This window comes from Pogona vitticeps, chromosome 1, assembly GCF_051106095.1.
Source record: "Pogona vitticeps strain Pit_001003342236 chromosome 1, PviZW2.1, whole genome shotgun sequence".
NCBI lineage: Eukaryota > Metazoa > Chordata > Lepidosauria > Squamata > Agamidae > Pogona > Pogona vitticeps.
In genome coordinates, this window is record NC_135783.1 from 303860054 (window position 1) to 303874683 (window position 14630).

The 14630-nt window shown below is 42.1% G+C and overlaps 2 protein-coding genes across 8 annotated transcripts in view; one reads left to right on the forward strand and one right to left on the reverse strand.

The window, feature by feature from the left end:
* Nucleotides 1–1932: 1932 nt before the first annotated feature.
* ANKRD63 (ankyrin repeat domain 63) lies at nucleotides 1933–2938 on the forward strand. The gene has a single exon (XM_078391648.1). It carries the CDS (start codon nucleotides 2021–2023, stop codon nucleotides 2789–2791), a length of 771 nt encoding a protein of 256 aa, XP_078247774.1. The 5' UTR covers nucleotides 1933–2020; the 3' UTR covers nucleotides 2792–2938.
* A 7111-nt stretch (nucleotides 2939–10049) lies between these two features.
* PAK6 (p21 (RAC1) activated kinase 6) overlaps nucleotides 10050–14630 on the reverse strand; it is a 70156-nt gene continuing 65575 nt past the window's right edge. For all 7 annotated transcript variants that reach the window (XM_020795782.3, XM_078391664.1, XM_020795784.3 and 4 more), the window contains one exon: nucleotides 10050–12095. In XM_020795782.3, coding sequence (XP_020651441.1) covers nucleotides 11928–12095 — 168 coding nt within the window. In that variant the 3' untranslated portion in view covers nucleotides 10050–11927. The remainder of the gene's footprint in view (nucleotides 12096–14630) is intronic.

A 14630-nucleotide genomic window follows, 5' to 3' on the forward strand; every position in this document is an offset into this window, starting at 1 on the left:
ATATCAATCTGCCAGCAAATGACTACTGCCACCAGAAAACAGCCTGCCACATTCATTACTGTTCCCATCAATAAACAGCAGTGATGGCTGGTGACTCTGAATTCGAGGATGCTATTGATTCAGGATTCAGTCCACACTTTATAGGACCTATCCAAGCTGCTGAGATCTGTCCCCAAAATAGGTTCAGTACCATCTATTATAGAGTGCAGACAAAAACCCAGAGTGGACTCACAGCACTCCAAAAATGGACACACAAAGGTAATCAGGAAGTGACATGATAGTGCCCATTATTTTTAGATACCATTAGCACATGATCATAAAAGCCCTACTCACACCTGTTGGTAGTAAAGTGCTGCAAGTTCATGGCGCTAAGCATGTGCCAATGGGAATCACATGGCCCCATCAGTGTGCTCTGCTGCAGTGAGACATCACAAAAAAAATTAAGAAAAGCCAGGCTGGATCATCAGGATAAGAGCTAATAACCTGGCCCAGCATTCTGTTCTCCCAGTGGCCAACTTGGATGCTCATGGAAAGCCCCACTGGAAGGACCTGTGTACCATAACCCATTTCTATTCAGAGATTCTGGCAACTAGTATTCAAAGATATATCGGCTCCAAAATTGGAAGCAACATCTAGTCACTGAAAGTACCATATAGTCATTATGATGACTAGTAGGCACTAGCAGACTTATCGTCATCCTCTTCCTAGTGGACTGGGCAACAGAGGCAATAGTTGCAACACATTTGAACTGTTTTTAAATTAGCCATGACTCCTCCTAGAATTGAGTCTGGCCAGCTTGCTTCAATCCAGGCCTCATTCTGAATCATGCTCATTCTGTGAATAATCCAGGCCTCATCTGAAGTTGGTGCAGATCAGTGGGCTGTACAGCTCAGGCTAAATGTTACCCATCACCCCCTTCATTGTGTGTGCATGCTAAAGTTCGGAAGAGAAAGGGTTGCTGTCAGCTCCCAAAAGAATGAATGGTATGTGGGGCTGGTCCCCACAGGAATGCATTATTTCTCAGTTCAATCACTTTATTCACAACAAATGAATGTCTGAATGTGTTCCACTCAAACCGAGTCAGGAAAAAGAACATCTGCAATGGTTTTATTCACACATACAAGACATTGCTAGGATCCTCCTAAACTCTGAGGAATTATGGGATACTCAGGAGTCCCTGTCAGGTGTGGAAGGAGGAGGTGTAATGCAGCCAGCCAGCCAGCACAATTACAGACAAGCACGAAGTTTCGGAGGGAGCACACCGCTGCACTGCTATTGTCACCATATAATAATTGGGGGGGGGGGGGAGAACAGTCACAAGTTTTAAAGCTACAGAAACTGAATGTGTTGCACAGAATAAGCTACCTGATCCTCTCCTAAAGGAGAGAATAAATACACACCACCAGGTATTATTACTGGGGAACAGGAAGACAGCCATCATGAGCTCTTAAGTATCGAAAATTTTCCTATCACCGCAGGAAGTCCAGGTCTTCCTGATCATCTGATGCGTCTGGAGGGAACCAAGTTAGGAACTCGGGAACTCTGTTCTCTCCCCCAGCCTACAATTCACAGTTCCTTACTAGTCCTAAAGCCAAATGTCTGATCAAAGATGCCTCCCCCACCTCCAAAAAAAATCACAGCCCAAAGGACATCATGAGCCACCACCCAAATTCACACTCTGCCACCTCTGGGGTCATGTATCGCGGTGGCCGGTCTTGTTCATTCCAGGTCCAGCGATGTCCTGCATGGCCTGAGACCTCCCGGGTTTAGGGGTCGTGAAGATGACCCTTCTTCGCCCAGCCTGCCACCTCAGCATCTACAACGGGAGGCGAGACTCCCTCCCGCTCTCGCTTTCTCTCCCCCCCCCCCACCGACCGACCCACCCCCCGCCGCCACGCTCTCGGTTGAGATCCATCACCATGGAGACTCGAGGCGAAGTGATAAAGCGGCTTTGGGGAGTCGCCGCCTCGAGTCGCCACCGGGCGCCGAACCGCGGGGAGCCCTGGAGCAACAGCGGGCCATGCTGAAGCCGCGGGACCTGGGCCCGGGCGCGTCCACGCGGACCTTCCTGGAGGCCATGCACGCGGGCCGCCTCCACCTGGCGCGCTTCGTGCTGGACGCCGTGGACCGGGCCATCGTGGACTGCCGGGCCGAGCGGGGCCGCACGCCGCTCATGTTCGCCGTGCTGCTCAGGGACCCGGCCTGGCGCGTGGCCTTCGCGCGGCTGCTGCTGGAGCGCGGCGCGGCGCCCAACCTGCGCGACGACGCCGGGCGCAGCGCCCTCAGCTTGGCCTGCGAGCGCGGCTACCTGGAGGTGACCCAGCTGCTGGTCCAGTTCGGCGCCGACCCGGACGCGGTAGACGCGCGAGGCTGGAGCCCGCTCATGTACGCCGCCTGGGAGGGCCGCGCGGGCGTCGTCGAGTGGCTGCTGCGCGCCTTCCGCCGGCTCGGGCAGCTGCGCCTGGAGCGCGCCGACCGCGCCGGGCGCACCGCCCACCAGCTGGCCGCCAGCCGCGGCCACGGCCAGTGCGTGCGAGCGCTGCGAGCCGCCGGGGCCTTGCGCCTCGCCCTCCCGGAGCCGGACCCCCCGGCCCCCAGCGACGGCCCCGAGCCTCCTGCCGCCGCCGCCGCCGTCCCCCCTCCCGCGTTGCCCGAGCAAGAGCGGCGAGGCTCCGACGCGAACGTGGACCAGGCTGGCGCCGAAGCGGGAAGGGGGTCCGCCCCGAGGCGAGGCCGTCCGCTCGTCCGACGGGCCACGGCGCCCGACTGCCAGAGCCTGATCGGTTGCTAGGGGGGCGGCGGGGGGCGGTCGGCGGAGGAACCGGGTCGAGGCCGGGCTCCCCTCGGAGGCGCCGCGGTTTCCCTCCCCTGGGCTGCCGGATCCCGCCCCGGCCGCGTCCCAAGGCGCGCTCCCGCTTCCTCGCCCCTTCCCGGTGTTCTCGTTCCTCTGCTGTTGGATGGTGGCCTCGTTGCTGTCGGGCCAGCTGGAAGCCTCTGACGGACACAGACTTGTGCGGAAGACTGTTTTATTTAATAGCATCCTAGAAAGGCCGATTTTAGGGTGATTTATTCTGTTTGTTACGTTATTCGGCAGATAGCAGCTAAGGGCAGTAGAACAAGGACAACCACTTGACACGAGCTTTTGTATCAGGACTATTTCCGCTTATACGCACGCATATGGAGCAGAGTGGATCTGATTTAAATCAAATCAATTTAAATCACGATTTTAAAACATTAAATACATGCCAATACACGTACTGTATTTACATCTGCAAGGTTGACTTGGGCCCCTAAGTGGAAAAATCGGGAAAATCCTAAGGTTGTGGAGTGGATTTTAAAAATTACTGGACATTGCAGAAATAGATAGCCTCTGGAGGCATTAGGGAGGATATGTTAAAGAAAGCTGGAAAATGTTTTATGATTGGGCCCAGAAACAAGTATGAGCAGATAATACAGCATTTGTTATGGATATGAATGCTGTGACAAAGTCATAGAGTCAAGATTATACTGTATTATTATAACCACTGTGTTAAAATAAACAATTTAAAAAGTGATTTAAATAGATTTTTTTAAAGGAATAAATGGTTTTTTATCCACTCTGATATGAACAGACTGAAAATAGCAAATTGATATTGGATAAGCATGAAAAACAGTCCCACCAGGTACAGAGGCTTCCTGAGAGTTGAAATACACCTTTCTTTGAATTAACAGGGCCCAGAAGTGGCTAACTTTGTTTGAACTGTACCCACGGTCACTTAGCCTTCAGTTTCTACTGGCTGACCCAAGAGAATTCTTGGCAGAACTATCTTCTCCCATCCCAGGGACAGTCTTGCTTCGCAGTCAGTGCAAATTGGGGAGGTAAAAATACCCTCTTGGGAAGTTGTGAAGCTGAAGATTAATGGTAGTATAAGATTGGGGGAAAGCCTAGTTAAATTGCTGGCCTTTGATTTCTTTCTGCCTTGTTTTTGCTTGCCAACCCCCCCCCAACAATTCTCTCCCCCCCCATTGTTTATTATGTACCAATAACTTGCCAGTACAAAGACAACAGAAATAGAAAATTAGTCAAAATAAGATAACTGTAACTATCAATGACTATTAATCATAATGGCTACATATTTTCCTCTGACACCAGATGCCTCTCAATTCCATTATGGAAGTGAAAACAGGACAGGAGTGATTCCTCAGTGTGACGCATCAGGGCTTTATTTGTCTCATGTTAAAACAATGAAACAAGTAAAAACACTGGAAATTGGTTAATCTTATCCGTAGCCAGAATTATGTTTTCTGTTTCAGAGAATGTTACCTTTTTTAACTGGTGAAATAGTGTGAGGCTGTAAACACAATCCTCAGTTTACTTACTCTGGAATAATAGCTGTGGGTCACAATGAGGATTATTTATTTATTTATTTATTCATTCATTCATTCATTCATTCATTCATTCATTCATTCATTCATTCAACTTCTATATGCATTGCATATTTATTTTCCATGTTCATCATTCTGTTCTGATAAAAAAAGTAAATGCTTCTGATGACTGAATTGGCACATACCTATAAAGGCAATGAAGACTTTACATTGTTCAGATATGCTGGTGCTATTTTTGCTTATTTGTTTCTGTTTATTTGTTTGTTTGTTTATATTTTGTATATTCAGAATGATCTTGGACACTATGATATACAGATTAAGACTCCATGGGGTAAAAAATCCAAATGAGAGGAAATACGGGAACAAACACAAAAACAGGTAAAAATTGGAAACAGCATTAAAATTGAAGAGCAATTTAATTCTTGGGGGACTAACTTCAAGTCTGATTTTTATCTGTGTAAGCTTATTGAACAAAATGATGTAAAACCATGTAAATAATCCTTGAATTGCACAGACAAATCAGCCTAAATGGGCATAGTTTATAAGTTGTTTCTCCCTTAACACTAATTTGTCCAGAATTGTTTGAGCAGGATGTTTTTTTCAAAATAAATGTCACAAGCATGGCAGTCATCTGATTGCTTTGCCAGAAATGGTTGTGTACCTGTTGTGCTAAGAAACTTTTGATGTGTGTGGTTTTTAACTTGCTGCAGTTAACTTTCAGGGTTTTTTTTCTTCATTTGGCTCTCAAAGTAGATCATATATGGAGACAAAAGCTATCATGGAGAGTTTACACTAGTTGGAACATGTATGGTCAGATTGTCTGAAGTATTTTTATTTGGTTTAAAACCTCTGTGTAGGGGAATTTGCTAGTGGAGGGTTGGATTTGGGTTACTGTTCTTGGATAAGTGACATTCACACTTATGTGTTGTTTACTCAACTCCCTTGCACCTGATATTCTGATATTTAGCATCACTGGAGGGGAGCTGTCCGTATTATACTTACCGTATATTTTAACTTTTTTGTGGCTGATAGCAGGGAGATGATTTAAGTCAAGGAAATGGCACTGGGGAGGGGAAATTAACCAACTTTCCCATATATGTGGTGTTGTTATGTGCCGTTAAGTCACCTCCTACTTTTAACAACCTTACACATGAGTGATCCCCAAAATGTTCGTGTCCTGACCAAAATTCTCACACCAAATATAGCTTTTAAACAAGGCAAAGGAAACTGGGAAGGCCAATTGCAGATCTCTTGTGTCATGTTTTGTTTTACAATGAAGAAAGGTGATGGGGTTTGTTGGAGGAGAGGGAGTGATTCATTTGAAATGTGATGTTGAAGAGCTCTTAACTGAATAAAAATTTATTATTTTATTTATTTTATTTTGTTAGAGTTCTACCCCGCTCATCTAGACCAAAGGTCTACTCTGGGCAGCAAAAACGATGGAAACTAGAGCAGGGAATGAATTAATTTGGTCTCTGACAGCAAAATTCACCAGCATGGCATCATTGCTGCTGCACATCCATTTGCCCCACCTCCCTGGACTGGCTGGGCCTCTTACCTTGTGTCTTGCAGCACCAGGGTCCTCCTTCTCTGGCAGCGCTCCAATCTGGGCAAGAGTTCAGGCTGCCCATCCCTGCCTCCCCTGGCAGCTACCCACTCATTGGCTGCATGGGTAGAATCCCTCTCCCGCCTCCTTGTTGGAGTGGTCAGCTGTTGGAGGAGGTGGGGACAGGCAGCCTGAGCTCCTGCCTGAATTAGTGCCACCGAAGACACAAGGTAAGTGGCCCAGCCAGTCTGGGGGTTGGGGTGCGTGGATGCTTGATAGCTGTGGTACTGCACCAATGAATGTTGTCGTCAGTCTAGTGCCACACCAATGAATTTCCTCTAGTGGGGACCCAGGAGAGATCCTTCTCTGTCATTGCTTGCAGACTATGGAACTTCCTCCCACAGAAGGCCAGACTAGCATCTTTCTGCTCTTCCACAAGTAAATTGAGACCTTTCTCTTCAGCATGCTTTCCTTTAAATGACTGGTTGACCAAGGGGATTTTTAAAAGGGATTATTGTATACTGTTGTATTATTTCTTTTTAATATTGCTCTTATTATGAGAATTAACATCTGTTTAATCCGAGGACTTCCAGGCTGGTTGCCAAGCTGAATGCAGCAGCTTGCTGCTCTCTCCCACTTTGAGACATTTATTTTATAAATGCAGGTAGTTTTTTTTCTTTTTTACCACTCTCCAGATTTGGAGTTCTTCAGAAGTGTCAGAGGGAGGAGGATATTATTTTGTCTTGTCTTCCCATGCTGATTTTTATCAGCTATACAGTACTCCCCTGGGAAAGAATTCATAAGCTCAGCTGGCCTGCTGCCATCATTCTGTTTTCTATTTACGTCTCTCTTTCTTTTTATGAACTTTGATTAGTTGTTTCAGGGATGCAGATAACAGATGAACAAAACAAAAATTCTTAGTTTAGACTTTCTCTACAGTGATATTTATAATTGGAAAGACTGCCTATCTGTTTGTTAATATTTACAACTTGGAAATATGACTGTTAATCAGCTTGACAATTCTGACTCTTGTGCTGTTATTTACCAAATATTCAGAGAACCCTGAAAAATAGTTGCAAATGTTGAGACAGTTGGGAGAGGAATATTATTGGAGAATACTGTATTTGGAGAAGAAAAGTACGCCTAATAAGGACAGAAGTCTGTGAAAGATTTTTTTTATTTTTTTATTTTTTGGAAAACAATCCCAGACTGAGGACTAATATCCCCAGCTGCTGTGAATACAGATAGGGATATGCACCACAGAAAAACTTTGAGATTGTTGTTAATTGCTGGACCTCTAGAATATTGTTTGTGTTGGAGTTTATCTTTAAGACCTGATCTGCAGTCTGAGTGCCTGAGAAAAGAATTGGAATAGTTTGACCAGGGTTGTTTTGGGAAACCAAGACTCACTATCAACTGAAATCCTCAAAGGGAAAGGGAGAGAAGAAGAGGAAGAAAAAGGAAGGAAAGGGAAGAAAAGGGGGAAAATGTTTAAAGACTAGCATTAAGTAACAGGGTCATAATCTTTGTTGACATGATTTTTTTTCCTCTCTCCCAAACTAACAACATTAAGAATTAACTAGTACATACTACGCGTTTCTGAACTCTTAACCTAATGTCAATTGGATACAAAATACACCTTTTCCTTTTCCCCCCTTAACATTTACATATTCCAACTTAACAAACCTATAGTGCAAGGGGAGGAAAGCATTAGCTCTGTATATTATTTCCTTTTATGTATGTCAAGATATAACAATGTAGTGTGGCCGGAATAACCCAATGTAAATCAACCCTTTTCCCTCAGAGCTACTGCCTCTTCCTAAATAGTTTAAACACAGACAACATCCAGTACCCTTCCCCATTTTTTATGGCAGGATGCTGATGGGTTGTCTGTATCCTGGACTTTGGTCAGCATTCAGGGAATGTGCTTTTTAAAATTTTGTTCTCAGATCTTTCTTAACTGTTTAGATTCCATATAAATCTGAAATCAGGAAAGGTACAGGAAAGAAAAGATGGAAAAGAAGTTTTTAAACTTGTTTATTTCTAGCAGACCAAGAAATTTATAATTCTGTTTCATTCTTCCTTGTGACAACTTTATAAATTAGAATAGTATTTCCACTTTAGAAACAGGGAGTAGGTGCTGCATTTATTTATTTATTTATTTATTTATTTATTTATTTATTTATTTATTTATTTAATTAATTAATTAATTAATTTATAGGCCGCCCACTCTACCCAGAGGTTGTGGAAAGCCAACGAGTCTGTGGCTGTTCACAGCTTTGTTCATGCATCTTCTAGATCCAAAATTACACCTGGGGCCTTGATATCTCCATATTTGTATTTTGATCTAACAAATAAAGAAATGTAGAAATGCATTATGGAGCAATAATGTGTTGTTAAATCCATGCTCACTATCAACATGATTACTACATATTTCCCCTTTGCTTTTTTGTACTGTATTGTTATAATAGCTGTTCATTTAGTTTTTGGACTTGAATTGTTTACAAAGTAAGGCATTCACAAACCGTGGTTAGATGTGATCTGTTTTGATTTTTCTTAAGAATGCATCGTCTTCATACCAGGCTGTGAATTTTATTCTTCTATGGGAATGCGTTTTATAACTTACAAATGTTTCTCTCAATATAGTGCAATAAAATTGGCTTCCATATTGTGATTTTCTTGCTAATTGTGTGGCTCTTCTAATTAATCTGTTCTTGCGTGACCATTTTTCCATGGGTATGACTTGAAAAGTAACACCACAACCACTCTATTTTCCATTTTATGGGTTCAAGTGCAGGGTATTAGTCATAAGAAGATACACATTTTGGAATGTCTGTTTCCACCAGTCTGCATAGATCTAATTTGTTAACCTTCAGAAGATGACACACTCATGTGCTATTGGAGTGGGGATTTCTTCTTAGTAAACTGTTGATTTAATTACATCCTTCGATTTTCAGCTTTAACTCTCAGAATTCTTCGAGAAAATTCTATGAATGGTCCAAAAATAATGTTTCTGTGCTCTGGACATCAGCATGTTAGTTATGTATAAAATTAATGGTGTGTTTCCACAACTAAAGAGGTGCTGTGCTCCCTGAAAGATAAGCTGAACGGCTATTGGGTGTAGTTGACTTCCTTTTTCACTAGCAGAGTAGGAAGATTACTCATAAAGGAGGGCTGCATGATGAGGTCTATGAATGGTGGCACAAAACTGCCGCCATGGCTGCTCTGTCCTTAGTGAATTCTTTGTACAACCAAATATCTAACTCAGTCATACTGTCTATAGGCGTAGTCTCAAAGAACCAAACTCTTTATTTCGTAGCAGATGCTCAAATTGTTTCTCAAAGTCACCTAGTATTAAAGGAGATTCATGCATGATTTTCCCATCAATAACTGGGACATCAGTCAATTTATGAGGAAACACTAGAATAGACAGAGCAAACAGGGAACATTTTAGGGACCTCTGAACTGTCTGTCTTTGTTGGCACATTGTTGCTTCTGCAAGCATACTCATATTTCTGTGCTTCAAAAAAAAAATTAAATAACAGATCTCTTCATACTCAGTGCCAAACAGATCTGGAATGTTCATCAGTTGAAGAGTTGTTACAGTAAATTCTTCCCAGGTTTGTACTGGAGTTTTTCCTACTGTATTTTTGAAAAGTTGCTTTGTTTTCTAAACCGTTTTTACTGCTGTGGATTGTCGTAACATTAAGCAGACCAAACATGTAACCCAAGGAGATCTTAGGAGAACTGCAGAGCTGGGAGGGCACCCATGGATCATTGAGTCCAGCCCCTGATGAGGTTTAGCACAGTTTACATGTGAAATTTGGTGGCAGAAGAGTATGGTTCATATCAGATTTTGGAGTCAATATTGCACCCTCTGACCTAATCCCTGTTCAACATGTTCAGTCTCTATATAAAAAACGAATGGGCCGGTCACTGAAAGTGATGGGCTACATTCTTAAATATAACTGCTTTGATCATATGCAGTTGAATATATGATAGTTCCATCCAACCTCAGTTTCTTCCAGGTTTAAAAGTATGAAACTATGATCAGACATTAACTCTTTACAGAATTGTGCACTTTTTCATTATATCAGAATACCCACAATTTTAAAAAGGAAAACTTTGTGGCAGTAAATTTATGAATAATCAAAAAATCATTTTAATTTAAAACAAATGTAAACAATTCACAAAAAGGTGGAATATTTGTTTCAAGATAATTAGATATTTTTTAAAAAAAGAAAACTTTTTTTGCACAATATCCTGGAACATACAGAAATATTTTACAACAAACATTTCCCCAACATTTCAGGTTGTTGTCATTTTCACTTTCTCTTATTGTTATCACTTGTCTACAACTGGGCAGATGGGAGCCTATTGTGTAGGGCAGATTTTGAGAGAGTACACATAAAACGAGACCCGTTCCCAACCCCCCTCCCCACTTTCTATAACCCTTTTGTCCACAAATGCAAAACATCTGCATCACAAGACTGAATTCCAGATATGCCACAATTCTATTCCATACAGTAATGCACAAAATACAACCTAAACTATATGTCAAATGACCTCAGCCTGATAACCTTGACACTGATGAGACTTTTTGTACAAAACTTCTGTGTCACCTTTAGAAAAGAATATTAAAAGTAGCTATCCTACATCTGGTTTTTCTAGAATCATGAGCACATTCCATGCATTTCCCCACTCTTACAAACATGGGAGGTAGAGACTAAATGTTCTTACAGTAAAACAACCAACTTTCAGTGGGGGGAAAGCATAAATGCTTTTATTGATCTTGCTACAGGATTCAAAGCCGGTAGAAACACCACCTAATAGCAGCCTTGGAGCGGCACCTGTCAGTGAACTTTGTGCATCCATCTGATACTAGCAAATGTAGTAAGTTCTTATTTGGACAATGCCTATTATGCCTCCTATTTCAGTCACTGCTAGAGAAGGCACTGTGTTTACAGGTTGTGGAATTCCAAGCATAAGGTTCCAGTGTCTCTGAAAAAGTGTCTGTCAAATAAAGTGCTGCTCTCCAGGTGGTGATGGGCAAGATTGCAAAATGACAGACCATCCTTGCAGAGCCATACATCAACTAATATTATTCAATCTTGCAGGAAGAAATAAAAGTACTGTATAAATTATTTTGAAGGAATTAACATACAAGGTTCCTTTGTAACAGGGATTGGATGCGATACTATTTGGGGATACAGAGTGAGGATGTGTACCATACAGTCAATATTATAGAAGAAAGATTACAGAACAAAGATCGTGGAACAACTGGAATGATGTTACAGTTCAGTCATTAGCTAATGCCTCTAGAGATGTGAAGATACAGTTTAGAACTGTCTTAGTTAACACTGTCTGTACATCCTTGGGGGGGGAAAAAGATCCAGGAGCTTGACAGTATCTACATTACAGTTGGGATTTGTAGGAATCCAGCTTTTGATTGTCTTCAGCCAAGAAAAAAAAGGTAAACATTAAAAAGCAGCTAAAGATGATAAAAAGTCCCTCTCACATTCACATCTTGGAAAAGAACACTGACAAATCCAAGTAATGTCCCCAGGGCTGAGTTGCCCTTGTTTCTGAGGCTAGAATATATGAAAGACAGCCTCCACCTGGAAGAGCCTGTCCATGATCTGATCTCCCATCAGAGGTCCTGTTGTCTGTCCTACCAGCAAGACAGAGCTTTTTTTCTGTAGCAGCACTTCCTTTGTGGAATTTCCTCCCAAGAGGAGCCGGGAAGTTTTTGATAGGCAATAAAAACTGTATTGTCTCAACAGGCCTTTTGGCTTTTGTAATTGTTTTTTTTGGCCTGATTATAAAGAACAGTGGGTTTTTTTTAAAAAAAAATTCTTTGTTTTATGTTGGGATTTTACTGTACATGAGTCTGAGAGCCCGCTGGCAGAAAATATATAATATAAATAATTTAAATAACAACACAAACTCAATTAGTATTTCCTGGAGAAATGTTGACATGTAATGTTATGATACTTGGTATTCCATTAGGTTAGGCTCAGCAGGTGGAGGTGCGTTTCCTGTACCGCTGGATAAGTGGCACCAGGCACTCTGGAAGTCCAGTCTGAAGCAGAAAAGGGTGATCCAGGAGTTCTTTCGCTGTTGCTCGCTCCAAGGGATCTCGTGTTAACATCCGTTCCAAGAAGTCTCTTAAAACTGGAGAGGTCTGCAGAAATAGAATCCATCAGATAAATATATTTTCATGGTCTGGGTGGGGCACCAATCTAGCACTAAGTAGTCTTAAAATCAGATTTTTGAAAAGGACCGCTGCTGGATGCAATCCAACTTTCTAAGATATAAACAATAGAGATAACTTCATATAGATCAACACGGTTAAGCTTGCAGCAATTGTGACACCACACAGCAAGCCGTTGAAATAATAGTTTTGTTTATGTTCATTTTAATTCTGAATTGTAAGCTGAAAGCAATGGATGCTAATGCACAGAACACTCTGCTTGGGGCACAGGCAGATCCAGGCTGAAATACACTGTAGTGTATTTCACCTGCCATTTATTGCATATTTGCTTACAGATGCAATGTAGCAGAAGGCACAGAAAATTGAAAGAGGATGTTTAGAGGCATTCAAGGAAAAATTGGACAATCTTCTGTCAGATCTACTTTGATCTGTATTCCTGCACTGAGCTGAGGGTTGGACATGATGGCCTTATAGGCCCCTTCCAACTCCATGATTATATGAGTCTATGTGTGCATTTCAGAGTCATGCAGATATGCCTCCTCCTTTTTACACTGGATTGCTTTCCCTTTCATTGTCTTTAAGTTTATTTGATCTGATAGAATTACTGTGAAGAATAAATGAGGGAGATAAATGTGTTTCATTTATCAAGCCTTGTAATACTAAGGCAAATGTATCTAGCTATTTGCTGGTGCAGAGAATATGTTAGGATTTTTCAGCTACACAAAAAGTGTATCAGCTGCAATACAAGGATGAAGCCATAAAGCAAAAGCAGTCCAAGAAACAACTCTTAAGTTCAATATTATTTGGATGTATTGTAAAGCTGGCTTGAAGTCTGAAAACAATGACACTACAGGCAACAGAACAAGATAAGGACATGATCACAGTTCATAAAGTTTTTTTTTCTCCCAGCCCACAACCATTTATGTGGATGAGAAAAGAACGAGGGAAATGAGAGAGGCTGCAAATTACTGGCCAGAATCCTATTCAGAATGTATGCTGGCATAAGTCTAACTGCACACACTGTGGTGGCACATTGCCACTAATGAATGAGTTACCTTTCCCATTCCTGGTTGCATGAATGCAACCAGGAAGGAGAACCTACAACTTATTAATCAGTGTCATTTCATTGTTTCACTTTATGCAATTGCACTTATGCTGGTATAAACCTCAGTAAGATTCTGGTCACTGTCTCTAACAGATGGGTGGTGGATTTAGTTTTACAATTACATATTTTGTAAATTGAGGTTTAAATTATTTAAAAGCAAGAATTCTCTCCAGATTTTATGCATTTGGTATGGCATGAGGCTATGTACAGATTATTTATCAAAGTCCCAGTGTGGGCCCCAAATATTTTGCTATCTGGGGGAAAGAAAAAAATGTTCCTACCTCCCAATTTCAGGCACAGAATGCAAGTGGGCTAATAGTTGGAACTTCCATTGTGGCAACCTGGACCACATTTTGCAGAGTACACAAAAGCATCAGATTATTTTAGGAGACAAGGGGCATGAAATGTAGCTCTATGTTCCTAGAGAGTATTTGTCTGGAACGCTCAAGTTGAATGGCTGGGAGAGCTGCTAACATTGCCCCAATCAAACCAACATCTCTTGCTTGTGGTGTGCTAAAGTGCTAACAGTATTGGTTGTTGTGGGTTTTTCGGGCTCTTTGGCCGTGTTCTGAAGGTTGTTCTTCCTAACGTTTCACCAGTCTCTGTGGCCGGCATCTTCAGAGGACAGCACTTTGTGCTCTGGTGTAGTTTGCTTGGGAGTGGAGTATTTATGGCTGTGAGATAGGCTTTTGTCCTATTCAGGGGATGGGTGATTAGCGTGTCTTGTTGTGGGTGTATTGTTGTGATAAGGAGGAGAGATTATCTGTCACTGTGATTGATGCTAACAGTATTGTCTCTACATTGAATGATGGGGGAAGAATTACTTGGCACTGTTCTTTAGAGACCTATGCATAACTATCAGACTGCAGGTGTGACAAATGAATCTCTGCAGTTATATGAGGGAGGAAAAAAACCCAGACCTGCCATGAGTGACATTATGCTTCATGTTAATAGTCAAGAAGCAAAATATCTTTGTTTCTGGTGAGTGTGTAAAACTTTTCACTTCCCTGTTGCATCACCAAAATAGTTCATGGAAACATTATGAAAGGAAAAATATGGAACTAAATCAACTAAGTTTACCATTGGTCTTGCCAGGTCCAGGTTTTTGTTTCAAATTAAAGCTTTTATTGGAAGATTTCATTTTTTCCACTCACCACTAGAGGCCAGCAACAGCCTGCATGATCAGCCCTTAGTGCTGCAATTTCTAGATTCTGAACAGGTCTCCGATTTATTATGTACTAACTAGTGGGCTAAAGACTGACAAAGGTGGTAGCTGTCATGCAGCAACATCCCAGTTGTAAATGGCCAGGTGTTGTAATTAAAATGGACTCACAGGTCTGCTTCAAATACTGAATATCTCCCTAATGGAAAGCATTTTCATGCATTTAAAAAAAAAGGGG

Bases quoted from the DNA above. Each gene is read 5' to 3' on its own strand.
- ANKRD63 (XM_078391648.1), top strand. From the start codon at position 2,021: ATGCTGAAGCCGCGGGACCTGGGCCCGGGCGCGTCCACGCGGACCTTC.